Source organism: Eretmochelys imbricata, chromosome 7, assembly GCF_965152235.1.
Source record: "Eretmochelys imbricata isolate rEreImb1 chromosome 7, rEreImb1.hap1, whole genome shotgun sequence".
NCBI lineage: Eukaryota > Metazoa > Chordata > Testudines > Cheloniidae > Eretmochelys > Eretmochelys imbricata.
This window is the reverse complement of record NC_135578.1, coordinates 56405821-56431095: the sequence shown is the minus strand read 5'-3', so window position 1 is coordinate 56431095 and position 25275 is coordinate 56405821. Positions and strand designations below refer to the sequence as shown.

General features: G+C 47.9%; 1 protein-coding gene across 6 annotated transcripts; it reads left to right on the top strand.

Moving 5' to 3' along the window:
- The first annotated feature begins 759 nt into the window (after window positions 1-759).
- Window positions 760-24468, top strand: NOLC1 (nucleolar and coiled-body phosphoprotein 1). Of its 6 annotated transcripts, none has more exons than XM_077821087.1 (14): window positions 760-952; window positions 2412-2467; window positions 5089-5219; window positions 8798-8922; window positions 10238-10394; window positions 13456-13559; window positions 14357-14510; window positions 16762-16929; window positions 17599-17688; window positions 18847-18987; window positions 20046-20639; window positions 21579-21694; window positions 22092-22172; window positions 22479-24468. In XM_077821087.1, the coding sequence occupies exons 1-14, from the start codon at window positions 842-844 to the stop codon at window positions 22635-22637; spliced, it is 2187 nt and encodes a 728-aa protein (XP_077677213.1). In that variant the 5' UTR covers window positions 760-841; the 3' UTR covers window positions 22638-24468. The 6 variants fall into 6 exon arrangements, with proteins under 6 accessions (XP_077677213.1, XP_077677214.1, XP_077677215.1 ...); XM_077821088.1 differs by having other exon boundaries at window positions 8795-8922; window positions 13459-13559; XM_077821089.1 differs by having other exon boundaries at window positions 8795-8922; window positions 21582-21694.
- The last annotated feature ends 807 nt before the right edge of the window (window positions 24469-25275 follow it).

Below are 25275 nucleotides of genomic sequence, written 5' to 3'. Positions count from 1 at the left end.
TGCCTAAATTTGGGTGCTTAACTTTGCAACCTTAATGTTCTTTTGACATGGTTTTTGGTGGGGTAAGCTTACAGTTAGTTCATTCAGCTGTTAAGTCTGGAATGCTTCAAAGTCGTTTAATTAACCTCTGCACCAAAAGAATCCTCTGCAGAGCAGTCCACTGGACTTTTTCTACTGCTTTCGATCCAAGAATCTCTTGGACACACATAGCTGGTGGGATGTTGCTAAATATCCCCGAGCTGCGCTAGCTCGCAGGACGCCTGTGGCAGAACCGGACCAGAACTCAGATCCCCTGATCTTAGTCTTGTCGAGACCCAGATGAACCCCAACAATTCAGACACGTGGGCCAAAACTTCAGGCACGTTGTCGGTGACAATGGAGGCTTCCAAAAGGCCCCAGTGCAGCCACCCCGCTGCTCCAAAACCTTGGCTCCCCCTTCCCAGCTGGCATGTACCTGGGGTGGGACGGGTGAGCTGCAGCGTGCTCAGATGTGGGGTAGCCCAAAGCTAGGCGCTAGCAAACGCGGAGGAGGAAGGGACATTACTCTTCACCTCCCTGCTCTTCCATCACTGTTAGCCCTACCCATGGTACCTTCCTCCCTCTCACTCGAGACCTCCTCTGCGTGCGTTGCGCGGCCGGCTGCACTGCAGCCGCTGGCCCGCCAGGTGGCGCTCAGGAGCTCTCCGCGAGGGAGGGGGCCGTGCTCCTGCCTATAACAAGATGGCGGATCACACCCCCCTTCCCCTCTTTGAGGCCCCGTTTGACCTATGACCTCACGACGCAGTACGTCCCCCCCCGGCCGGCACACGTGATACAGGCGGCCGGCTGACGGCGTGGAAGCATGGCTGAGCCGCGCGTGGTGCCGAGCGACCTCTTCCCGCTCGTGTTCGCCTTCCTGCGCGACAACCACTTCGAGGGGGCGGCGCGGGCCTTCGGCAGGGCGGCCGGAGTGGTGAGGGGGACCCTGAGGGAGCGGACGGGGGGGCTGTACTGGGGGGGCTGAAGTGAGGGGACCATGGTGGGGAGCTGTGTTGGGGGGACCTTGGTGGGGTTGTGAGGGAGGGGGGCTGTACTGGGGAGGGGACCCTGGGGGGGAGCTGTCCTGGGGGGACCTTGGGGAGCTGTATGGGAGAGAGGTCGGGGGGGGGGCTGTACTGGGAGGGGATCCTAAAGGTCTGGGATGGGGTCCTGGGGGGGAGGGGGAACTGTGCCAGGGGGGCCCTGAGGAGAGGGGAGGTTGCATGGGGGGGGGGGTACCTGTACAGGGAAGGACCCGGAAAGAGGGGTTCTGTTTGTGGGGTGGGGGGGCCGTTCCCTGGGGGGAGGAGGGAGATGTGCATTCAACTGGAGCGTTTGAGGAGTCAAACAACTTATGTCATGTCGTCATGAATTGGGAGTCCTGGGGCAAGTTGCCTCTGACCATATGCTGTACTTTCACATTTACTTTCCTCTTCTGGCAGCTGCATGTTGTATTGGAGAGAGACAGAGTCTCTGTATAATGCATAGAACCTCACTGAAATTCCAACAAAAGCGGTGGAAAGTCCTTGCAAAATTGGGAGGACTCCCCCCTAGCTTTCTGCAGATCTCCCTGCTCTCTCTGCACTTTTTCCTGTCTCCATAATTTGATACCAATAGTGATAACTCTTCTGGAATATTTTTTATTATCTAATCCATATGTTAAGTAGATATTTCCCCCTCCCATTAGACTACATCATTGCAAGGGTTTAGTATATGCTTAACTGTGCATACGGAGTTGTCACATTAACATTAATGAAACTACTCAGTGTGCAAAGTTAAGAATAAGGCTACGTCTATACTACAAACTTCTGCCAGTACAGCTTTGTCGGTTTGGTCAGGGGTATGAAGAGGAGTAGTCCCTGATTGACAACTGTGTCTGCAGAAGTTGCTGCTGTAGACACAGCTATTCTAGCAAAGCTGCAGTCTTACAGGTGTAACTTGTTTTGCTTCTGGGGGGTGGATTTACTATGTTTGTACAAAGCACAGCTTTGTCAGTGTAAGCTGTGTCCACACTAGGAGCACTTTGCTGGGATGGTATACCAGTTAAAGAGCTCCTAGTGCAGATGTAGCCAAAATATCTGCAGAATCTTGACCTTAGATTTTAATAAATCTATAGGCGGTGGAATCTTTTGTCCTAAATTACTCAAGTTGTCTCATTTTTAAGATAGCGCAGAGGCTTCTTAACTTTAGCTTCTAATGTTTATGAAGGTGTTTTATGAGCAACATGCTCCACTTGCTAAGTCTACCAGGCCTCTCTACCTGTTATACATCAATGCAGAAGCAGTTGCCTATGGCGCAGAGTTTTCCATTCCACTGACAGTATAGGAGGCACTCCTTAGAGAAGTCTATGTGGGTTGTCAGTGCTAATATTCATGTATGTTTCTGGTTTACAGACAGACCAGGATCCTAATGCTGCTTCTCTCTTGGATGTCTTCAACTACTGGCTGAAGTAAGTGTCTCCCTTCCTGGAAAATCTGTTGAGATGGGCTTAGCCTGTCCATATCTGGTACATTTCTTTTGGTTACTTTCTATTGCAAACTGACAAAGCTCCCAATAGAATCCCTGAGACTTCCCAAAGGTGCTCCAGCAAAACCCAGGGAAACCAAGCTTCTGGTATTTCTGCAGTAAAGATATAAAGAATAAGTTCCCAGCCATCTTTATCCATCATAATATTTTTAAAATATTTGCAGCGCACTTCTAATCTGCCTTCTGCCCACAAAGTTCCAGGCTGCCATTTCAGTAGCAGCTTATGGCCCTTTCAGCCCCTTTTAACTCTATTTCAAGTGAAAAGCTAAAATGTGAGTTGTTTGGTATTCCATACTTAGGGTATGACTTTACTGGGCAGTTACCCCCAGCTGGATAAGCAACCTTGGGCTTAAAGAACTCCAAATCTAGGTCACAGGTTTTTCTGTGTAGGTAGAGGTGGTAAGGCTCACACCCAGGTAAGAATCCATGTTAACTGTGCAGTGAAGACATATCCTTAGTATTCATAAAATAATGTGCATTAAAGTTGGCTGCTGGGCAACCAAACAGCTGTTGAAAGGGCAGATGATCTCAGGATAAGAGGCTAGGGAGTACGGAAAATAAGCCAAATAGTCCAGGAAGCCTTAAAAGGATTAGAGAAACAGTAAAAATAAGGTATTATAATGTTTTCCCTCTTTCTTTATTAGGTTTTACTATCTAGTAGATATGCATGAACCCCACAAAACTACTTGTTTTGGGAATTGTAAAATGAGCCATGCTGCAAACTAATCCAGCTGTGGCCATTAAGAAGCTATTGATGAATTCTTAGGTAGTTAGACCCTATGTCTTCAGCCTCACGGCATAGCTGAAGCATGTGCCTGCAACCTGCTGATCCACACCCAGCTATGATACATTGGTGTAAAAGTACTACATAAGCCAGGTTGGTTGGTCTAGAGTCCAAGTCTGGTAATTATGCTATGACCCCAAATCCTAACACCACAGTGCTGTACTGCTCTCTGCCCCTGAGTCTGTTTATTCCACACCACAGCTCACTGCTGTCTTAGACAAGAATTTATTCAGTGAGCGTAAGGTGAGGTTATTAGGGGCTGAACAACTGATGAAAGAGCTGGAAAGAAGCATGGAGGACCAAGGGCAATTTGAAGCAGAAACGTGTTGCTGGAAAGGTCTGCAGGGCCATGATCCCAAGGGTGTGTTCAGGATTCAGAGGGTGATGGTTATGCTCAAGGCAACTGCCAGTGCTTCAGAGGGCTATGTGTTGTGAGCTTAGGAACCCCCGTCTGGTCTCTCACATGAACCCCAAAATGAGTCTCTTGTTTAAAACAAACTATTCATACCTCAAAGATGCTTGGAGAAACGAATTCAGGCGGCACTTGAATCTCCTACCCCTCAGTGCATGGAGAGGAAATACCCTGATAAACTCCTGAGGAGATATGCGTTCTGCTTTTCTCATTTTCTCAGATGTTCTGTTGTTTTTCTCTACCGAGCTTCCTCATGTGTTTTTAAAACCCAAGACACTTATTTCCAGATTCAGGGTCTCTCGAACAAAGAGATCCCTTATTTTGTGTCGAATAAATCTGTTTAGTTGGCAGGTTCACCCTGATATAGAGGAGACTGGTATGCAAATGGCTTGAACCTGGCAGTTCTGGCATTATGTACTTCTCCATTGTAAGAATCCCCTATTTCTATTATCTAGTCTAGATAATGCCTTCAAAAGAGGAACTGAAAAGCAAAGTTGAAAATTAATTGCACGTATAAAACTTAAATTAAAACTTAAAATTAAGGTAACTATCAGAAAATAGGGAAATGAAGACTCAATAAAAGTATGCATAATTCAGTGATTGCATTTATACTCTCAAAAATGCAAAGTATAACCTATGGCTTCAATTTATTAGCCTTTGGTATAATCATCATCAGCATCTTCAGTTGCATCTTTAATGAGCATTAAAGGTACTACTGTAAAATAATAGAATTGACGACAACAATCTGTAATAAGCCATATAGTTAATAAAATCCTTTAACATACTATATGTAAAATCTTTGTCTGGTTACTTTAACTGGAGGACCTCTTAATTAGCATCTTATCATAACTTAGTTATTTAAAGCTATCTGTTGTTTAAAGAGAACTCTTATTACTGCAGACAGATCAGGTCTTGAATCCTCACTGAGTGGCTCTAGCCACTTTGTAGATTGTTGCATGCAGTGGGAATGAAAACAGTCCTTTCCTATACCTGCAAACACCTGAGTACCACTGAACACACTGCCCACCAAGATATAAAAAAAGAATGGCAAATTGTCAAGTTGTTTGTTTTGTTTGTAGTATCCTTCCAGCCACTTGTCTGTCTTTTCTATTCAGACAGTAAGCCCATCAGGATTGTCTCTTCTGCTGTATAATGCCCAGCACAGGGAGGCCCCAGTTCTGGTTGGGGCCTTCAGGTGCTATTGTAATACAAGTAATGGACAGGAATGTGGGAGGCTCCAGTATTCTCTAGGGATAAGCTGCTTTGCTTGTAGTAGAACGGGTGAAATGCTAGGAAGCTCTCTGGAGCTGGGAGAAACTGTTTAGAACTAAGTCTTTCTCCTCCCCAGATCCCCTGATGCTAAGAAACGGAAGGCTGTTCCCAATGGACCCCCTGCAAAGAAGTCCAAGAAAGAATCTTCCTCGAGCAGTGATGAGAGCTCCAGTGAAGAAGATGAGAAAACCACAGCCAAGAAGCCAGGTGGGGTTTGCAAAAGGCCTTTGGGCTGAGCAAGTGGGCATGATTAACTTGGGAAAAGTTCTGAGGCTGGATTCACAGCTTTGCAGCTTGTGTTTAGGGCTTTGAACAGCAGTCACGAACTGCATGATCTCAGTTCTGGTCATGATCATGATCTCAGTTCATGATCTCAGATCTGTACCTATCCACAATCACTTGCACTTTTCACTTTAGTTACTCATCCTTCATAATGTTTTTTTTTTCCAGTTTAATTATAAGTAAAGTACTAAGCTTGCTATGAGTATAAATCAGGCTTTGTAGCAGCTGGAGGCATATTGTATCTGCACATTGGCTGAGGCTGGATGGGTTTGACTGTTGTTGTCCTGTGAGCTGCCAGATACCAGAACTGATTACTTATCTTGGAGCTTTCTCTAGCACTCATCACTGTAGTATTTAGGTAGAATTAGACTCGTGACTAATCCAATGAGTTCTTCCTGGTGCTTGGTCATGGTAGAGCGATCTAAATCATGATTTAAATCATTGGATTTTTGAAAATTTGTATAAATCAGGTCAAGACTTTGTAAAACTAATGGGGAAATTTGTGCTATTGCAATTTTAGTCAAAAATGTATAATGAACTAAATCAGGGGTTCTCGGCCTTTTTCTTTGAGGCCCCTCCAACATGCTATAAATACTCCACGGCCCACCTGTGCCACAATAACTAGTTTTTTGCATAGAAAAGCCAGGGCCGGCATTAGGGGGTAGCAAACAAGGCAGTTGCCTGGGATCCCATGCCACAGGGGCCCCCATGAAGCTACGTTGCTCAGGCTTCAGCCCCGGGTGGCAGGGCTCAGGGCCCCAGGCTTCCTCCCCATGCAGTGGGGCTTTGGCTTTCTACCCTGGGCCTCAGCAAGTCTAATGTTGGCCCTGCTTGGCAGCCCGCCTGAAACCTGCTCGCAGCCCCCTAGGGGGACCCGGACCCCTGGTTGAGAACCACTGAACTAAATTGTAAATGTTTTTAAATGCCTTTTTAAAAGGGTATTTTATATGAACTGCTGTAGGCAAAACACAAAATAGTGAAAATAAAAACCTTGATCTTGCAAACACTTAGGCAGGTACTAACTTTCCCCACATGAAGGGTCCCATTCACTTAACCAGGACTACTTATGCTCTAAGTCAGAGGTTCTCAAACTTCATTGCACCATGACCCCCTTCTGACAAAAAAAAAAATTACTAAATGACCCCGGGGGGAGGGACCGAAGCCTGACGGCCCACCTGATCCCTGCCACCTCGAGTGGGGGGCCGGAGCCCAAGGGCTTCAGCCCCAGGGAGGGTGCCTGTAATATCAGCCCACTGCCCAGGACAGAAGACCTCAGGTTTCAGCCCCAGACAGTGGGGCTTTGGCTTTGGCCCCTAACCCTGGCAAGTATGAGCCAGCCCTGGCGACCCCATTAAAACGGGGTCATGACCCACTTTGGGGTTACAACCAACAGTTTGAGAACCACTGCTCAAAGTTAAACGTGCATGAGTATTTGCAGCATTAGAGATTAAAACCATAACCCTTAGTGGTCTGAAGTCTGTCATTTTAAAACAGAATTGCTTTATTAATGAAAAGTTTAGATTTCCAGTATACTAACAAAGTTACTTTGAACTTATCCACAGTCCAGAATTTTCAAAAATAGCTTATTTAGGCTCCTGTACTCATATTTAGGCACCTAAATGACATGGGAACACAAGTCCTGTTGATTTCAAACCCTGATAGAGGTGAATAGCAAAGGATTTCACTTGGGGAAGTTTAATGTGTGGGAAGGTGGTGTGGTTTGCACCACCTTACTTATTAAAATTGCTTATCAATTTTGAGTTGGTGTTCTCACAGATATTAATGAGGCCCTGGGCTTGTCTTTTTCAGCATAGATGAGCATCCACTGTGAAACTTCTTAGGAGAAAACCTTTGAGTTGGGCAAGTGACACACAAATTAACTTGGGAAAAGTTCTTAGGCTGGATTTGGAGCTGGTGCTTTGCAGTTGGTGTTTGGGTCTCGGTTCTGGTAGGATCTGTGCCATCCACCAATGTTTGCACTTTTCACTTTATATGCTCATGCTCCTAGTGTAAAATCTGAAATGTTATTAACAATTAGGAAACTAACTAAAGGAATAAATACAAAATGTCAGTTTCAGAAATAGGATCATAAAATGGGAAGAAAGTGAAATCTATAAATAAACTCTGATTTAAATTAAAATCATAATTAAGAATTTTAATTTATTTTAAGTTTTGTTATCCAGCTTGCTGGTGCTGGAGTACCAGTTCTTCGCTGTCCTGAACCTCATTGTGTTTTAACATACTATTTCCCATCAGTCTTCTCCATCCCTAGCCAGTGCCCCCGTGCTCCTAGGTGTGCTTCCCTCAACTCCTTTTCATGTCTAACTTACCAGGTTTATGACACGAGAGGGAGAACTCCCCTTGTGCTTAAAGTATGCTGTCTTGTTCTGCTGCTATATAGGGGTCCAATTCAGCCCTGGCTCAAGTTGTAGCAGTTTGATTGAAGTGAAGAGAAATGTGCCTGCTTATGCTAGGGCTGAGCTGGATTTAGGCCATGTCTACACTAGCACTTTTGTCGGCAAACCTTATGTTGCTCATGGGTGTGAAAAAAAATACCCCTGAGCAACGTAAAGTTTGCAAACATGAGCGCTTAGTTAAAGTTCCTGCTTTAGCCTCCATTGATCAGGCTTCTCTTTGTATTGATCTGACTCGTGGATGGAGGACAGCTGGGGGTCAGATAGGGAAACTGAAAACACTGGTGTCTGATGTGTATTCTGCCAAGGATGTGAGACTTCCCCCTCTCTCAAGGTCCTGCGTCCCCTCCAGTGCCCCCATGGATTATGCCCCTCACTTGTAACGTGTAGAGTGCTTCTCTTTTCAGCTTTGCCTAGTGTTGCGCCCATATATTGTCCAGCTCACAGGATACTCACATTGGTTGCTGCCATGAGCAGATTCACAGAAGATGAGGAGCAGACTGCAAACTGGGATCGGGGAGGAAGGAATGAGGCAACAGGAAACTGAGTTGAAACTTAATTTGGCCCTTCCCAATCCTGAATTTGAACAAGGCTTTGCTCTTGATCTTCTAAAGAATGTTAGGAACATGATCTCTAGCTAGACCATTTACACACAGTATCCAGCAGAGGAAGAAAGAACTGGCCAGGAAGGAGTGGATTTGGCTACAGTATGTTAAGTCAGTGGGCCTGGCAGCTCCATAGGGCCCAGCAATGCAGTGACGCAGTTTTCTTTGGAAACCCATCATCAAAAAGCAGCTTTTTTGGTTTTAAATGATATGATAAAATATCTGGATCTTTTAACAAACACTCAGTGCGGGGAGTATGTCCTTTTCAGTGGCACAGCTTGTGCATGGCAAGAAAGGAGTGGTTTCTGTGCCTTGGCTAGTCATTGTGAAGGCTCTGTAGCACTCTGTGGGAAGCTGAGATATAAGCCTGAGCCTCTGAACAGGACATGACAGCTGCAGTTTGATACATTTCTCTTTTCTTGCACTATACATGGGAGGCTGGGAATGAATTTGTCCTCAGTGTCTGCTCTTCCCAACACAGCAGCTAAGTCAGCGCCTGTGCCGAAGGTGATAGCAAAGGCAGTGGCTCCTGCCAAAAAAGCAGAGAGCAGCAGCGAGGACTCCAGCGATGATTCGGACTCTGAGGAGGAAGAAAAGAAGCCAGCACAGGTCACCTTTTCCTTTCGGTCCTTTCCAAAGCACGTTCCACAGTAATGGAGAGTATTAAATGTGACCAACACTGTGTGGGGGACTGGAACTACTCTTGGGGCTGGAGGTGGGCTACAGAGCATGGGTTCTGGATCACTTATTCTATTTATCAGGCATTAATCCAGACTCAGGGCAATTTTACTTACACACTAAACTCTTTGAGATAGAGGACATGTGTTCTTAGCTCTCTGTAAAGCACTCGGCATGCGACTAGAGCTTAACAAATGAGTTAGTCCTGTAACGTGCAGTCTGCTATTTGGACTGGCTCTAGTGAAAGCAGAGGCAGATCTCTGGGATGCATTTCCCATCTAGTATTGGAATCTGCTTCTCTCCCATGAGATTGAGACAGACTGCTGTGGCCTGCTCCTTCTAACCTGAGGGGAAGTCTGCATTTGTTTACACTGCCACCAGAGTAACCAGTGTATAAAATGCTCAGGATAAGGGGGTGTTATCCCTGATCACCATCTGTAAACGAAATAGTAGCATGTAACTAGTGTGGGGGAAGAGTAGTAGTATTTCCTCCCTTTTCACTGTGTGCTGGTGCCACCAAGCTGAGAATTAATATCTGGAGCTGTGTTCTTCATGAGCAAGACATGGAGCTGAGGTACCAGTACCCAATTACGGTTGAGGCTAAGGTGCCCAGCCAGCGCTGTTGAGCCCTTAGACTAGTGCTTTCTCATAGGGAAGGGGACTACCAGGCAGCTACCAACCCCAAATCTGTCCCTGTTTCATGGCTCTGGGTTGGGTTCTGAAAATTCATGTGCATGGAAGAGACCCTGGGTGGATTCCAATGGGCCATCTAGGATAATCATCCATGTGTTGGGATTTTCAGACCCCAACTTGGAGCCATCCCTTTCTGGTGGTGTTCTTCCCTCTGGGATAGTCACTAGTCTGAGGGCTTAGTGCCCTGTTTGGGCACCCCGACTCTGCTCTCCTCACCCTCAAGTCTCTGTTGGGTACTTCTGCTCCCTTTCCTGTTAAGTGGGAGAGATATCATTCCACTTGGAAGTGTCAGGGTGCAGGGAAAAGTGCCTCCTGCTGTCAAAGCTTAGGGAATTTCCTGTATATTTGGGGTTATGTGCCTAAAATAGAGCATCAGCTCTCCAAAATAAGAACCCCCAACTCAAGGTTGTCTAACATTTTGACTGGCAGTCCGTACAGATAATCTTTATAGAACGGGTGTGCCAGTTGGACTGTTGTCCTGTCTCTCTCTCCTCAGTCCCTTTAGGCCTTGTTGACTAGAATAGTCTCTGATTAGTTTTTCCTCTCTCATTAGAAGGTAACCAAAGCCCAGGCCAAGCCAGCTGCCACCAAAACCCAGCCCCAGAAGAAGGCTAAGAGCTCCTCCAGCTCGGACTCCAGCAGCTCAGAGGATGAAAGACCAAAGAAACAGCCCCTGAAGCCAGTGGCAGCTAAAACAGCAGCTAAATCAGGTACCTGGCTGCGCTGCGCTGCACTGTGAGCGGATGTGTGTGAACAGGAATCCCTGGGGAAGAACCTGGGGTCTAGGTGACCAAATGCCCCGGTAGAGAAGATACCATCCTAGCAAGGCCACTTCGGTGATCCAGTCCAACTTGCTGTTTGGCTAGGATCACTGGTGATAGGGACCTGGGGCTGCACTGGTAGCATATATTAGGCTTTAATTTCTGGAAATCCAGATATAAATCTGATCACAGGTTAATTGACAGGTTTCAGAGTAACAGCCGTGTTAGTCTGTATTCGCAAAAAGAAAAGGAGTCCTTGTGGCACCTTAGAGACTAACCAATTTATTTGAGCATGAGCTTTCGTGAGCTACAGCTCACTTCATCAGATGCATACCACGGTATGCATCTGATGAAGTGAGCTGTAGCTCACGAAAGCTCATGCTCAAATAAATTGGTTAGTCTCTAAGGTGCCACAAGGACTCCTTTTCTTTTTAGGTTAATTGAATTTGATCCTAAGTGGATAGTTAAATCTCAGGGCCCAACTAGATCCAATGGTTGTCACCAATCCCTGAGTAACTGCATGGGCCATGTGCTTCTTGCTAATGCGTTCCACTATTTGAGCCAGCACTAACTTAAGTTAAACTTAACCCTCAGCTTATAGTTATGGGACTTGGAATCAGTGGTGTCACGATAACTTCCCCCAACTGGTACTAGACTAGTCAGGTTGTCAGAAAAGTTAATGAGGCATTTTTTGTTAAGTTGGCAGGAAGTCTTTTTAAGATAATTAGGTTGTGCAGAATCCAAATATGGTTGTTCCTAAGCTGTATGTTGTATATAAAGGCCTCTATAAAGAGAACAAAATAACGTGGAAATCACTTAAGTGATCTTTATTTACTTCTAGTTTAGGATCAACATATTGTAGGATCTTAATGAGTTGTAGGATGTAACAAGTGATTAAATATGCACAACCTTTTCATAAAGCTATTGAATTTCAGTTTATTTCCAAGAGGTACTGGACGTATTTTAATACAGTATACAACCATGAAAAAGTTTGTTTACATGGCTCTTATAACTTGAGCATTCGCACCTTGAAAGAAAAGTGTACAAATACAACACATAATCTCAAAACACCTGTTTTTAAAACAATAGAAATAAACATTTTAATTCACACAAATTAAGCACAGATATTAATGTTGTACAGGCGATCTAGCAAGCAGCTGCATCATCCTTGCTGACACTGAAATCTTTGTGGCCACCGTGTGACAAAGCATCTCCCTGAATATTCAGTGTAACATGTACCTGTGACAGAAATATGTCATCTTGGGGGTGGCCATCTCATCATCTTGGCAAGAATCCATCATTTGTGAGATGGGTACATATTTATACTTGATTGGAACTAAGAGTTTCTCAGCAGCCGATTGATCAGGCAATAAAATGAAATAAATCCCCAATAGGAGCTTGAAGTTTTCCAGTGTATGATGATCTATAGCAGATGTAGGAGTGTGGAATTTCCATGCTAGTTTTCACTGCAATCTTGCAGTAATGTTGCCAACCCATGACCTTGCTTGGATGCATGCTGAAGCTCATTTTGAAGCCAAAGCATTGCTGTGTCAGTAATTTTGATGCCCTCACTCTTTTTCATCACAGACTTCATAAATGGGATGTAACAAGTCAGGTAGTACTTGTCTTCAGGAGCTGTGAGGTCACTTACTTCAGCTAAACAAACACTCATCTGTGGTCAAATACAGCTGTCTTCATTATCTGTTCACTCATCTTGAGTGTAGTAACAGAAATGAGTCTCTGTTTAGAGTGCGCTTCTTGACAAAGCATACAGCATCTCCAGTCCATGAGTTTCACAGCATGGGATTGTCTGGTATTTATTGGTATCACTGCAGTTTGCCACATGTGATCATATCAGTTGCAGATGTTCTTGTTTTCTATAACCGCTTGATTTTGCCTTTTTTCAGTGCAATGGGGATAGCAATTTCTCTGTCACACGACTGATACTCTGTTCTGAATGAAAGATGCACTCAATTCTGTCAATGGCCTCTCTGTTTGCTATCTTGTTTTTTCCCTGTAATGGCTGTTGCCTCCCTTATTCTGTGCAATCCTTGTTCACCTGCTTCATGCACGTCTTCTTTACTTGATCCTGGGCAAATAATGCAGAGATTGTAGGAGACTGGCATGGAGCACTCCTTCAACTGTAACCAACACGAGTGTCATAAACCACCACCTCATCTAACTAGTGTTGCTCTCTTTATTTGTAAAAAATAAATAAATACACATATATACACCATCTCTGGTAACTCCAGAGCAACAAGTACTAAGCATGCAAGAAAATTAGAATTATTTCATATTACAGGAAAAGTAACTTTTGTTACGATTAACTTATTTCTAATATTAGACAAGATGGGTGAGGTAATATCTTTTATTAGACCAAGATTACCTCACCCTCCTTGTCTCTCATACCCTGGGACCAATGTGTCTACAACTAGACTGCACACAACTTATTTTTAATATGATACAGTGATGACTAAATACTCTACAAAATTGAATATTAGGGAGCAGTAGGTGTTAAAACCACAATGTACGTCTACTCATTTCTGTACTTGGTCAGCTGAAAAGGAATTATACCAAACTGATTTTTTTTGCTCACAAGTTCATACACGTGGTGTTGGTATAGCAAACATTTCTGATGAATTTTGGTGGCAATCAAGTGTGCGTGTCTAAATGTCAAAATTCAGTTTAGTAACCCATTTCTGAAACCAGCAGGTTCATATTATGTTAGAAAAAGGTGCTGCCAATTTATAACAATGCCTCCAAACCTCATTAGAGGATTGAGTCTGAGATTTCCATTTCGTCTATAATGAGAAAAGCCGTCTGCAGAGAGACTGTTTAGAGCTGCCCTGATAAACAGGAGGAGAATGAGTGGGTTCCCAGAAGAGGGCTGGAGACTCTTGCCTTGTGCAGTTAGGGGAGCTGATGCTGTCCAGGACGTTTTTTGCGTTGAATGTGATTACCATTCCCTACCCCTCATGTTTTCTCATCCCTTTCTTTGCCTTATCTCCAGCAGGAAGTAAAGCTGCCTGCAACGCAGCCAATGGCAAGGCAGAAAGCAGCAGCAGCAGCAGTAGTAGTGAGGATTCTGACAAGGAAAAGGCTGCATCTGCAAAGGTAAACAGTGAGACAAGCATGGATGACTCCATTGGTGTGAGAGAAGTCTAAGAGTCTCTCTGCCCTTGATCTAAGGGTTGTGTAAAGTAACCCAGAACCGCACAGCAGCTGAGTGCGTGCCCATGCAGTCATTGTAGCTTTTTGTGACATCTTAGTGAGGCTTTGTGTCTTAGGAACCTCACCAACAGTCTTCTCTGCTGCTGAGTGATCCATTCCTCTTTCCTGAGCCAGGAATCCCTTTATAACTTCTGCATGCTGCACCCTCTGTATGGCTTGCTTTCCTGTTGCCAGATGTGCTACTCTACCAGCCTTACACGTTCCTGCACTGCTTCTGCAGTCCCACTGGGGAGTGTTAGAGCAACTTCCCTGAAAGAGAGCTGGACCCCAGCTGTGGGAGCTCTTAGAAACCTCTCCCAGAGAGCTCTTACTTCTCCCAGATATCTCACGGCTAATGTCTCAGCTCCCCTGACAGTGGTGGTGCCCCATCTCTCCTGCTCTCTAGCTATTAATGTTCTGTCTCACTTCTTCTCGGCCAGAGAGTATCCCGTGTAGGAATTTAATGGGAGGTAAGAAATTCTGATGCTCTGGTGTTAAAGCCTGTAATGTGCTTCCTGGCATTTGAGAAATTTCCCTAGTTCTTGGCTCTATCCTGGAAATCTGATGCCCAGTGAATAGGGCAGAGAGGGCAAGAGAGGACTCTCCAACACGGAGTAGGGGTGGTTTCTGGGCAGCACCTGTCTCTCAAAGCTCAGCTTCCTTGATGAGGAAAGGTATTTGTCTGTTGTCTTTGCAATAAGGCTGTTCCCAAGAAAACACCACTGCCCAAACCTGCAGCCATCCAGGTGCCCTCAGGTAAAGCCAGAGCCCCTGCCAAAGAGAGCTCCAGCAGCGAGGATTCTTCTGACAGCTCGGAGGATGAAAAGCCAGCCTCAAAATCGAAGCCGAAGCCCGGTGAGTACCAAAAACCATTGCTGGTACTGTGGAGAGGAGGCTTTCTGCCACTACTAGCCCTAGAGAAGTTTAGCTGCCCATCTCTGCTTGGTGTGGCCCAGAAGGCTGAGGGATGGTGATGGCAGCAAGCATGGAACTGCAGGGTCTTTGTTCTAGCTATATCCAGGTAAGACATGGCTTAAACCTCAAACCCAGACCTTCTCTTGAGGTGAAAACTATGCTGGTTGCATCCCTTATGTGGTCATTGTCTCTGAGCATCCTGCTCTTCAGAGAGCTATTAGAGGCTATTCTCATGCATGATTCCCAGCCTGACTGAAGTTGGGAAGAAAATTCCCTGTGGGTAAATCAGTCCATAATTGTGCTTTACAGGCCTTCTCGCACCTTACTCTGAAGCATGTGGTGCTAGCCAGTATTAGGCTGGGTAATGAACTAGGTGGACCCCGTGCCCTGATCTAGTATAACAGTTCCTATGACTCCAATAAACTGAGAGAAGCAAGTGTGAAATATAGAAGGGTTTCTTTACCCCGGGGGCGTAGTTGAGGAGCAGAGTAGTAAATGAACAAGAGCAGCAGTGGAAGTCCCGCAACAAATTTTTTGGAGGTCTTGGAGTGCGGCACCCAACAAGTAATATGTACATATATACATCCAAATAATCGTAATTGATTTATGTAAGGTTTTGGGGTGGTTGTTTTTTTGTGTTTTGTTTTTCTTTGCAGACTCAGTAATAAATATAATGCACGGTTATCTCTACCCTTTACTGGACCTAACAGAATAGAAACACAATAAGGTGTTCTGCACATTCTTGTCTTTTTCATTATTGTTTCTTTTGCTTTTTTGGTAAAAGTGGTTATCTGTACAACAATTCTATTATGTCAGAGCATTTTAAAATTTACTTCAGAAGTCCAAATAATAATGAAAAATGTATCTGGGCAGCTTGGGTCTGGGGAGGGGAGGCATGGCTGTGGCTGCTCGGGGCGCTGGCCAGCCTGGGGCTCCTCCGGCCAGGGTGGGTGGGAGGCACTCGGAGTGGGGGGCTTGTGGCTGCAGCCACAAGGGAGGCAGGGGGGTCTCAGGGCTCCGGCTGCTGGGGCGGGGGCAGGGGCTAGCCTCCCCAAAGGAATGCTCCACATGCTGCCCATGCACCTGCTGCTCACCTCCTGCATCCCTCCTCAGTCCCCCACCCACTGCTCTCCTCCTCATATTCCTTCCTTCCTCTTGCCCCACCCCCCGCTGCACTCCTCCATTCCCCTGCCACAGACATCCCCCTGCCCACCACGAGAACCCCTGCTCGCTGAGTGGCTCACTGCTCAGTCCTCACTCTCAGCCAGGGCCCCCTGCCACCTCCTCACCCTGCTGCTGGCTTGCCGCTCGCCTCCTTACTCCCCCGCCAGGCCTCCCCTCGCCGCTCACTTCCTCTCACACCTCCTCACCCCCACTGCTCGCCTCCTCACACATACCCCGCTGGCTTCCTTGCCCCTTGCTCCTTAAGTGTTGTGTGGTCCACCTTTATCTCCAGAGAGCTGGCGCATGCAGGAGGAAGGGGAGGGGCTGATGCCTTTCCCTCCCTTCCACTGCCCAGGAAACTGCTGTGGCTGCAGGGAAATGCCCTAGTGGCCACATGTGGCCATGGTGCCCGCATTTGAGAAACTGTGAATTAGGCCATCCAAATCTAGGGGCATGGCTACACTGGAAACTTCAAAGCGCTGTTGTGGGAGCGCTCCCGCGGCAGCGCTTTGAAGTGCGAGTGTGGTCGCGTGCGAGCACTGGGAGAGAGCTCTCCCAGCGCTCCTGGTACTCCACCTCCACGAGGGGATTAGCTCCCAGCACTGGGAACATGGCTCCCAGCACTCGGAGCCTGTTTACGCTAGCGCTTTAAAGCGCTCAGACTTGCTGCGCTCAGGGGGGTCATTTTTCACACCCTTGAGCCAGCAAGTTAGAGCGCTATAAAATGTAAGTGTAGCCAAGCCCTAAAAGGGAGGAATGCTATGGTGAAACCCCAGCAAAGGGGAGTTGTGCTGCTGGGGGAGTCAGGAGTAGCAATACTGTGGGGATGTCCCCTCCCACCATACTGAGTATAAAGCCCTTGTTGATCACAACTGTGCAAGTGATTAGGAGCAGGTAGCTTAACTGGCTTGTTTTATATCATCACCTGGCTAAAACAGGGAAGTCCAGCACGACGTGTACCATATTTGCCAGCGTGCAGGGCTGGTGGGTCTGCACTGGTGCCGCTGCTGATCCTGTCTCTTTGTAGGTCCATACAGTGCGGTGCCACCCCCCCAGGTTACAGAGCCAAGAAAGGGCAAAGCAAAGCCCTCTGTTGCAAAGGCTCCTGGGAAAAAAGCCGAGAGCAGTGACTCCTCAGACAGCAGCTCGGACAGCAGTGATGAAATGGAGCAGACACCCAAGAAGGGAACAACAGGTGGATTGTGGGGAGAGGGAGGCTAGGAAATGGTTGTGTTAGACTGTTCAGGAAGTGCCTGTGTGGGGTGCAGTTGGTTCCTGGCCACATAGTGGCTTCTGAAATTACCTGACAATTGTGGATTATGCTGCTATTTTTGCCTTTTTAAAGGTCTCAGAGCAGCTAGTATCTGTCCCAAAACAGGCCCCAGGAGCTGAGCCTGAGTTCCAGACTGCTCAGTCCCATCTCTAATTTGGTCACAAGAGGTCAAATAAATCCTACTGGCTTTCCATTTACTTCAGTGGATGGGATGAATCTGGCCCATTCTTGAAGTTGGCAGAGGCCTTGCGTTGGGTTACTGTATTATGTGAATGAAAATCCCTTCTCTATCTGACCCCCTGCGTGTGTTGAGTAGGGGAGCATGTGCTGATGTGCGATGCTGCATTCGCAGCCCGTGACTTGTGCCATGCGAGGGGACAAGGAGCCCTGACATCTGCCTACTCCAGGTGGTTAGGAATCCCAGGGGCTGAGGATCTGGAGTCCTGAGTTCTTTGCAATGCTGCCCAGTGAATTGCCTGCCTCTTCTGTCCAAGAGGCTAATAAGCCGCCCTCCTTTGTAAAGCTCTTGGAGATCCCTGGATGAAAAGTGCTGTGAGAGTGTGAGATTCATTGTAATTGTTTCTCTTGCAGCCAAAGCAAGTCTGGCTAAAAAAAAACCTACCCCAACACCCACCGTTGTGACTATCCAGAAAGGTGGATCCAGTTCAGACAGTGATTCCGGTGAGTGAGGGAGCAGGGATTTGACCTTTTTGATGCAGTGACTCTGCACATGCCCCCTTTCAGCCCCCGGTGTCACTCAGCAGGCACCCAACCTCCTCTTTGCCAGGGCCCTTAGAGTGAGTCTGAGTTCCCTGCAGTGTCCATGGCAAGGTAAAGGGATGCCTCTGAAAACTGAAACTCCTGTATCGATGTGGTGGGAAGCATGAGTGAGTGGCACAGACAAGAACAGTGACTAGTCCAGGAAGATCTGCAGATTGCAGGGTGGTGAAGGGTATTCCCTAACAAGTACCTATGGTAGGATTAGGAGTTCTTTTTTTGGATCCATTTCTGAGCTCTTCAGATCCTCCATAAGAGTCATGGCTGGCATCAGGTGTAAATTCCCTATGTGAAAAATATCCCCCTTGTGCCAGGTCCAAGGTGGGGAGAAAGGGGAACTTTTTTAAACAAATCTTCAATTCCATTTGGACCACTGCTAAAATAGTCTGGAGTGTCGAATAACACAGTCAGATGGTGTCCTTTCCTTCTTTCCCAAATCACTCCAGTCTGTTCCTCTTTTCTTTTTGTCATTGATTCCCTTCTCTGTTTCATTCTGTTCTTTCACCTCCACTACACACTTTCCTTTTCTGTCCATTTCTTTCCTCGCTCTCTTCTTCCTCTTTGCTCTTTCTTTAGTGAGGCCAGCACTCCCTCTTCAATCCCCTAGTTTCTACACCGTGCCCTCTCACTACACACACTGTTATGAAGGGTTAGGCCAAGCTCCTACTGCTGTTCCTCATCTTCCTAGCAAAGAAGAAACATGGAGATCTTGAGGGCACATTCCCAGCCCTAGGTCCTCCAGCTCCTGTTGCCTCCATTCCCTGGGACAGGAGCAGGAACATAGGCAGGGCTACATGCTGTAGGGCTCTCCACTGGCCATTCAGAGAGTGCTTATCGGACTTCTCTGCCCACCCTGCCCCTTCTCTGGCTCTGCGCCTCACCTCACCTGATGATTGTAGTCTGAGTTCCAAAAATCCAGTGGCAATGGTGCCTCCCTAAAGTGTGAGGCTCAAGGCCAAAGCTTTGCCTAAAATGACCACTGACTGGGGTCCCTGGTGGACTCACTTGGGTTATATGCCCCTGAAAAACACTGACACTTGCAGATATGCTTCTCTTGTCTAGATTCCAGCTCTGAGGAAGAGAAGGTAGTGACCAAGCTCACTGCCAAATCACTTGCAGCGAAGGCTCCTGCCAAACCAGTGAAGGCTCCTGCCAAGTCAGGACAAGCAAAGAAAGGCTCCAGCTCCTCCTCAGACAGCTCAGGTATCAGGACAGGAAGGGGTGGTGATCTCACCACCACCATACTGAGCAGGTGTGAGTGCCATGTCTACCTCCCCAGTCTGTGTTCCCAGCTGTGGTATCAAGAATACAGAGGCACAGGGAGGCTGTCTAATTGAACTGACCTGTTATTTGCTGACCAATTCGTAAGCATGCAGAACCAACCCCATGCAAAGTGCCAGTTCTCTTGGGCATGAAGTGTGGGGAAACGTAGCCGCCCGCTAATGTTTCATCACTCAAACTCCTACATCTCTGCCGCATAGCTGAAATACAGGGTACTGGGGACCTGTTCGGCACGTTTGTTTATTGGAGGAAAAGCCAGTTGGGGGATGAACTTTATTCTCCAGTGAGAAGAATACAGGGGAAGGAGGAGGACAGTCCCATCCCAAACCCATTTCCCCAATAGCCACTGTCCATGATAGTGCTTGTAAACCACACTAAAGAGCTGCAGCACCGTTTAAGAGCAGCTAGTGCAGTGTGCTGCCTTGAATCTGTAAGCCACCCTTCTGAGCAGGGGAACAGGAATGGCCCCAACTTTTCAGCTCTGATTGTTAGTGCTGTTTGATTCTGTGCTAGCGGCAAGTTCCCAGGGCTCTTCAGCCATGTTGCTAGGGCCCAAAAGTTGTTCTTGTTTGGCAGTATCTGTGGTTCAGTCCAGTTCCTAGTGGGCAGGTGTCTGACACAACTGCTTGTCCCCCTGTGGCAGTCTCAGCAGAGGTAAAGCATCACTTGGAACATGGAGACTGAGCTCCCTGTTGACTTAGAAGAGCCACTTCTGAGGGTCGGAGTTGAGATGTGCTTGTGGGGGGAGGAGATGGCAGCTGCCTGTGCTACACCTGCTCTAAGCAGAGCCCATAAATCTCTAAGGCTGTTGTTCTGCACCTTTCACCGAGTCCCAAACCAAGCAGGTTTTGCTCACTTCCTAGTGTGGAAGGGACTCCAGTTACTGCTCCTGCTTGTCTAGTTTGGTCTGGCTGAACAAGTCTGTTCAGTACTTGGCTATTCTCACTGGAATCTTCTTGTATTGCAAACTTCCCTCCCAGATTCTGACAGCTCTGAGGATGAGACCCCTGCAAAGCCTGCAGTCAAACCAGCTCCACCTGCAGCCAAGAAGCCTCCTGCTGTGGCAAAGAAAGCCCAGAGCAGCTCTGACTCAGATAGCAGCTCCAGCAGCTCTGAGGAAGAGAAGAAAGCCCCTCCAGCTAAGCCAGCCAGCAAGACAGCTAAGCCAGGGTCCAAACCCTGCACCCTGGTCCCCAAAGCCAGCAGCTCAGATTCTGACAGCTCAAGCAGTGAGGAGGAGCAGAGCAAACCAGCAGTGAAACTAGCCAGCAAATCACCAGGGGGCAGTAAAGCTTGTGCAGGGAAGAAAGCAGCTGCTGCTAGCAGTAGCAGCAGCTCATCTGACAGTTCCAGTGATGATGACAAGAAGTCCAGAACAGCAGGGACTCCAGTCGCCGGGTTAAAGCCAGGGAAAGGGGGACAGAACAACTCCAGCTTGGTGAAAGAGAAACCAAAGGCTTCATCCACACCAGCAGCCAAATCACCAGCCACAAAGAAGCCAGAGCCCAAGCCAGCTGGTGGCAGTGAGAGTAGCTCTGAGAGCTCCTGTGATGAGAAGGGAAAAGCAAATGGAGGTAATCTGTGCCAGCCAGGAAGGGCATCTGTCAGGCAGTGAGTGTTGCAGGGCAGAGCATATGTGGAGCCATTTTCTAGAAGCGGTTTGCTAAACAAAACTCTGCATGTAACCAGCAGCCACCTCCACACGCTGGAGCAGGGGTGGGCAAGCTATGGCCTGGGGGCCACATCTGGCCCTCCAGACGTTTTAGTCTGGTGCTCAAGATCCTGCCAGGGAGCGAGGTTGGAGGCTTGCCCTGCTCCACGCAGTCCTGGAAGCAGCAGCATGTCCCCCCTCCAGTTCCTACATGTAGGGGCAGCCAGGGGGCTCTACAAACTGCCCCCACCCCAAATTGTGCCTCCGCAGCTCCCATTGTCTGGGAACCGTGGCCAATGGGAGCTGCAGGGAGGCGCCTGCAGACAGGGCAGTATGCAGGGCTGCCTGGCCGCGCCTCCATGTAGGAGCCAGGGGGAGAGATATGTGCCGCTTGAGGTAAGCGCCGCCTGGATCCTGCACCCCAACCCACCTGCCCCAGCCCTGATCCTCCTCCCACCCTCCGGAGCAACCTCCTGCACCCCAACCCCTCATTCCCAGCCCCACCCCAGAGCCCATATCTCCAGCCAGAGCCCTCACCCCCTCGTGCAACCCAACCCCCAATTTTGTGAGCATTCATGGTCTGCATACAAATTCCATCCCCAGATGTGACCCTTGGACCAAAAAGTTTCCTCACCCTTGCACTAGAGGATGGCTGCCCAGGAGTTCCTTATCTAGTGCTGGTGCTCTAGACTGGCCATTAATAGAGTGTCTGTTATTGTTCCTGTACCACCCTACTCCAGAGTGCACATGCTCACGTTCCCAGCATACATCAGTCTGACTTGTGTCCCAGTGGAGAGAGACGCTGCTCCCTTTCCCCAGGTGGAGGGTGGTCCCATTGAAGTCGAACTACTATTGTTTTTAGCAGGCTCGAATAAGAAGAAGCGGAAGAGCGAAGATGACCAGGAATTGGGGACACCGGACAGCAAGAAGATTAAGACCAAGACCAGAACGCCACACTCATTTCCCAAGGTGAAGCAGGTGAGTGACGGGAAAACGTGCTGAATCAGAGCAGGGCTTTTTCTTGTCTCTCAGTCCCAGCAATCTGCACTGCTTTCCTTGGTGGTCGAGGCTGCAGGAGACAGTCTCCCCCTCCTCAGCCAGCCTAAGTGCCCCTTATGTGGAGACCAGAGAAGATGCGCATCGTGGCCCCAGCATCTTTCTGGCTGAGGATGACTGTATAGACTATCTCTGGAGCTCCTCTGTACTGCCCTTTACTGTTGAAGGGAAGGATCACAAGTTCATGTGGCCTGGAAAACTGGACCAGGGTTCAAATAGGATTTCCCCCAGTTTAGTGTCCTGCATTGCTGTGTGGGCCGGCAAAGAGAAGGCCATGTGCAGGTATTGACTTAGGGTGACCTATGTTTTTCTCTAACAGCCAGCTGTCCCTTTCCGAAGAGTAAGAGAGGAAGAGATCGAGGTGGATTCCCGTGTAGCTAACAACTCATTTGATGCAAAGGTAGGGACAAGTCCAGCCAGAGTTACAAACTGGCACGTTTTGCCCCAAGAACACAGGTCATCTGGGAAAGGGTTTTCATGGTGCTTGTGGGGAGCTCTCCAATCTGAGCCTCTCCCACCAGGAGGCTCAACTGGGAGGTATATGGGCACTGGCTGAGGGGAGCTCCCAGCCCCTCCAGCAGAGGAGCTGGGTGAAAACTCCTTTAGCCCTTGGAAGTCATTACTGGGCAGTATACAAAGCAGGACCTAGTGTTTGCCACGTTGGCTGTTGAGTGCTGACCTGGCCCCCCTTTTCCTTATCTGACAGAAAGGAGCTGCAGGCGACTGGGGAGAAAAGGCCCACAACGTACTGAAATTCACCAAAGGCAAATCCTTCCGCCATGAGAAGACAAAGAAGAAAAGAGGCAGTTACTGCGGAGGTGCTATTTCTACCCAGGTCAATTCCATCAAGTTTGAAAGTGACTGAGCTGCAGTTGGCTTGGGAGTCCATACCCCACCCATCCCCTAAAGCCAGCTGGATGGGCATGTGAACAGAATAGGCATGGTAGACCCCAATCCTGCCTGGAACTTATTCCTCCCCGCTCTCTTGTGGGGGGGATGGTAGCCCTTGCCATAGGATATGGGAGAGCGGCTGGATGCTCCCACATTATTTCTGACTAATTCTGGCATCACACCTGGTAAGAGCCTTCTTAGAGCTGGCGACACCAGATCCAACGCAGGTGTCCTAATTTTGTACAGTTTTATTTTAAAAGGTTGGTGGTGCCCTGGAGTTCAGGTTTCCCGCCCACCTTGTAAAGCAAAGAAAATTTATATTTTCCATGAATCTGTTTTTCTTTTCCAGCCAGTTTAACTGTTGAGACCTGTGAAATTTAAAGTACTGTAGCTTGTTTGTGGCTAGGCCTGAGTGACCTGCGGTTACAGCTCCCTCGCTGTGCACCTCCAACTGTACAAAGCACAGCTCCAGAGGGGCAGTTTCTTCTACTTCCCTCTCTCTTTAAGGCCTCCTCCTGCAGCGACCTTCTCTTCACCCAGGGCAGACCCTGCTGCTGCCATTAGGCAGGGTAGCTAGAGAAGCAAAGTGCCTTTCAGCCCAGGGCATGTTGCCACCAGCATGGGAAGCTCAGGGTTCAGGTTGGTAGGATTTCCCTCTCCGTCCTGCAGCTTTGGCACTGATGTCAAAAGCTCAAAGCCCTGCAACTCTGGGGGAATTTCAGATGTGCTGTTCTTTCATAGGGAAGGCACAGGCTATGGGAGAAATGGGGACACTCCTGGCTGCTTGGACACTTTGGGGTTTGAGAATCCTTTGGCCCAATGGAAAGGTTTAAAGAGAGAAGTTTAAAGCCTTGGCCCCCAGCCCCTTCCTCACCTAGCTCTCCACTCCCTTAACTCTGTTTTATTTGGGATGTTCTGACAGCAGTGATTGCCCCAGGTCCTCTGTAGGAATCCAACTTGCCAACACATGCTTTGTCCTAGCCATGTGCAATGCAGCTGGTGTGAGGTTGAGATGAATGTAACATGATTTGCCTTAAACTTCTCCCCTTGGCTGGATCAGTTGCCCTTTTCCTGTCTGTGGAGTCCCTTTGCAGAGGTAAAATGTCTGTTGCCCTCCATGCTTTGGTGTCTGAAAGATCTGGTGCCAAAATGGAGACAGCAAGCAGAAGCTAGTCCTGGCTTCAAGTACAAGACAGGCAAGTTGCTGCCTGGAGCCCTGCTCTCTGTTGCAACATAGCCTGATCTCCAGCATGGTTGAGAGCCAGAGGAGCAGGTAACCCAGGGCTTCATTTCCATCCTCCCTTTCCCTGCCAGCAGGATGGAGCCCCACAGATCTTAAGGACAGCTCTGCCCCCAGTGGAGGGCCCTGCTGTTACAGGAGGCCAGGTCTGCGTGAGAAGCAGTGCCAGATAATTTAGGGTTGGAGGTGACTAACAAGCCACCCCCGTGCACATTAACTGACTGCAACTTGTTGGAAGGAGCATCTCAGTACCGCGCCTTCATGCTTGCAAAATAAGCCTCATCACTGGCTTCTTTCCATGCAGTGATGCACATGCTCAGGAAACCAGGGCTATTATGTAGAGTTGGAGGGTGGGAAGAGAATACCCTCTGCCTTCCTGGACAGGCTTTTGGAGCAGAGTCCCAGCTGTGACCTGTCAAATAACCTTCTCTGTCATCCTCACCTGGCACATGAATGACTGAACTGTCAACATTTTAAAAAGTTTTAAGTTTGGGGGGGGTTGATGTGTGAGCACAAGTGTCTCCTACAATAAAGAAGCCTGTGTTTGTAGGTTGTGTGCATTTCACTGATGGGTTTTGACACTCGGAATGGAGGCGGGAAAAGGAGGGGGAAGCTATTTAGCTGGGACAAGGTACACCACAATGTCTGAGGTGTGGTCAATAGGTCTAACTGCATTTATCTGTATTAGGTAGTGGTTAGTCAGCCTCTAATAGCAGTGTTCTTACCCGAAAGTGGCATTGGGCAATGTGAGATAAGGGATGGTCCATGCAGCTGGGAGCTAAGAAAAATAGGTGAGCAGAGGATAAACGCTTGCCTTTGTCAAGAACAGAAGGATGTGTAGGAGTGTGCTTTGTGTGGAAATATGAACAGGTGTAACGAGAGTGGACTAGAAGCTAGCCTGGGCTCTGGTGAGTGGAGTGAGGAGCCCCTGTACTATTTGTCTTACTGTAGTGCGGGGACCCCTATTCGTGTTCCTGGAGCCTATGGTGCTTAGTGCTGTACAAAGAACAAAAAGGCAGCCCCTGCCCCCAGGGGTTTACAATCTAAGTAATGCAGGTTATGTCAACGGATCTGGTCAGATGCTGGTTCTAGCTAAACTTTTATGCAGCAGTGACGTCTTTCTGCTAGCTAAATCTGGCTTCCTGTGTGCTGCAGTGGAGCAAAACCTGTGTGCAAAGAACATAATGGGGGAAAAATCCTTAGGTAAATACCCATGTAACGAAGTTAGCAGGTGAAGCACACAGACATCTGAACACACATGCAGGGGAATGAAGTTCTTATGCCCGCATTAACTCAAGGGACTGACCAAGGTCTTACGTACTGTGGGTTTGTTGTGTTGCTTTTTTCCTGCAGTACAGGAAGTGCTGCCAGG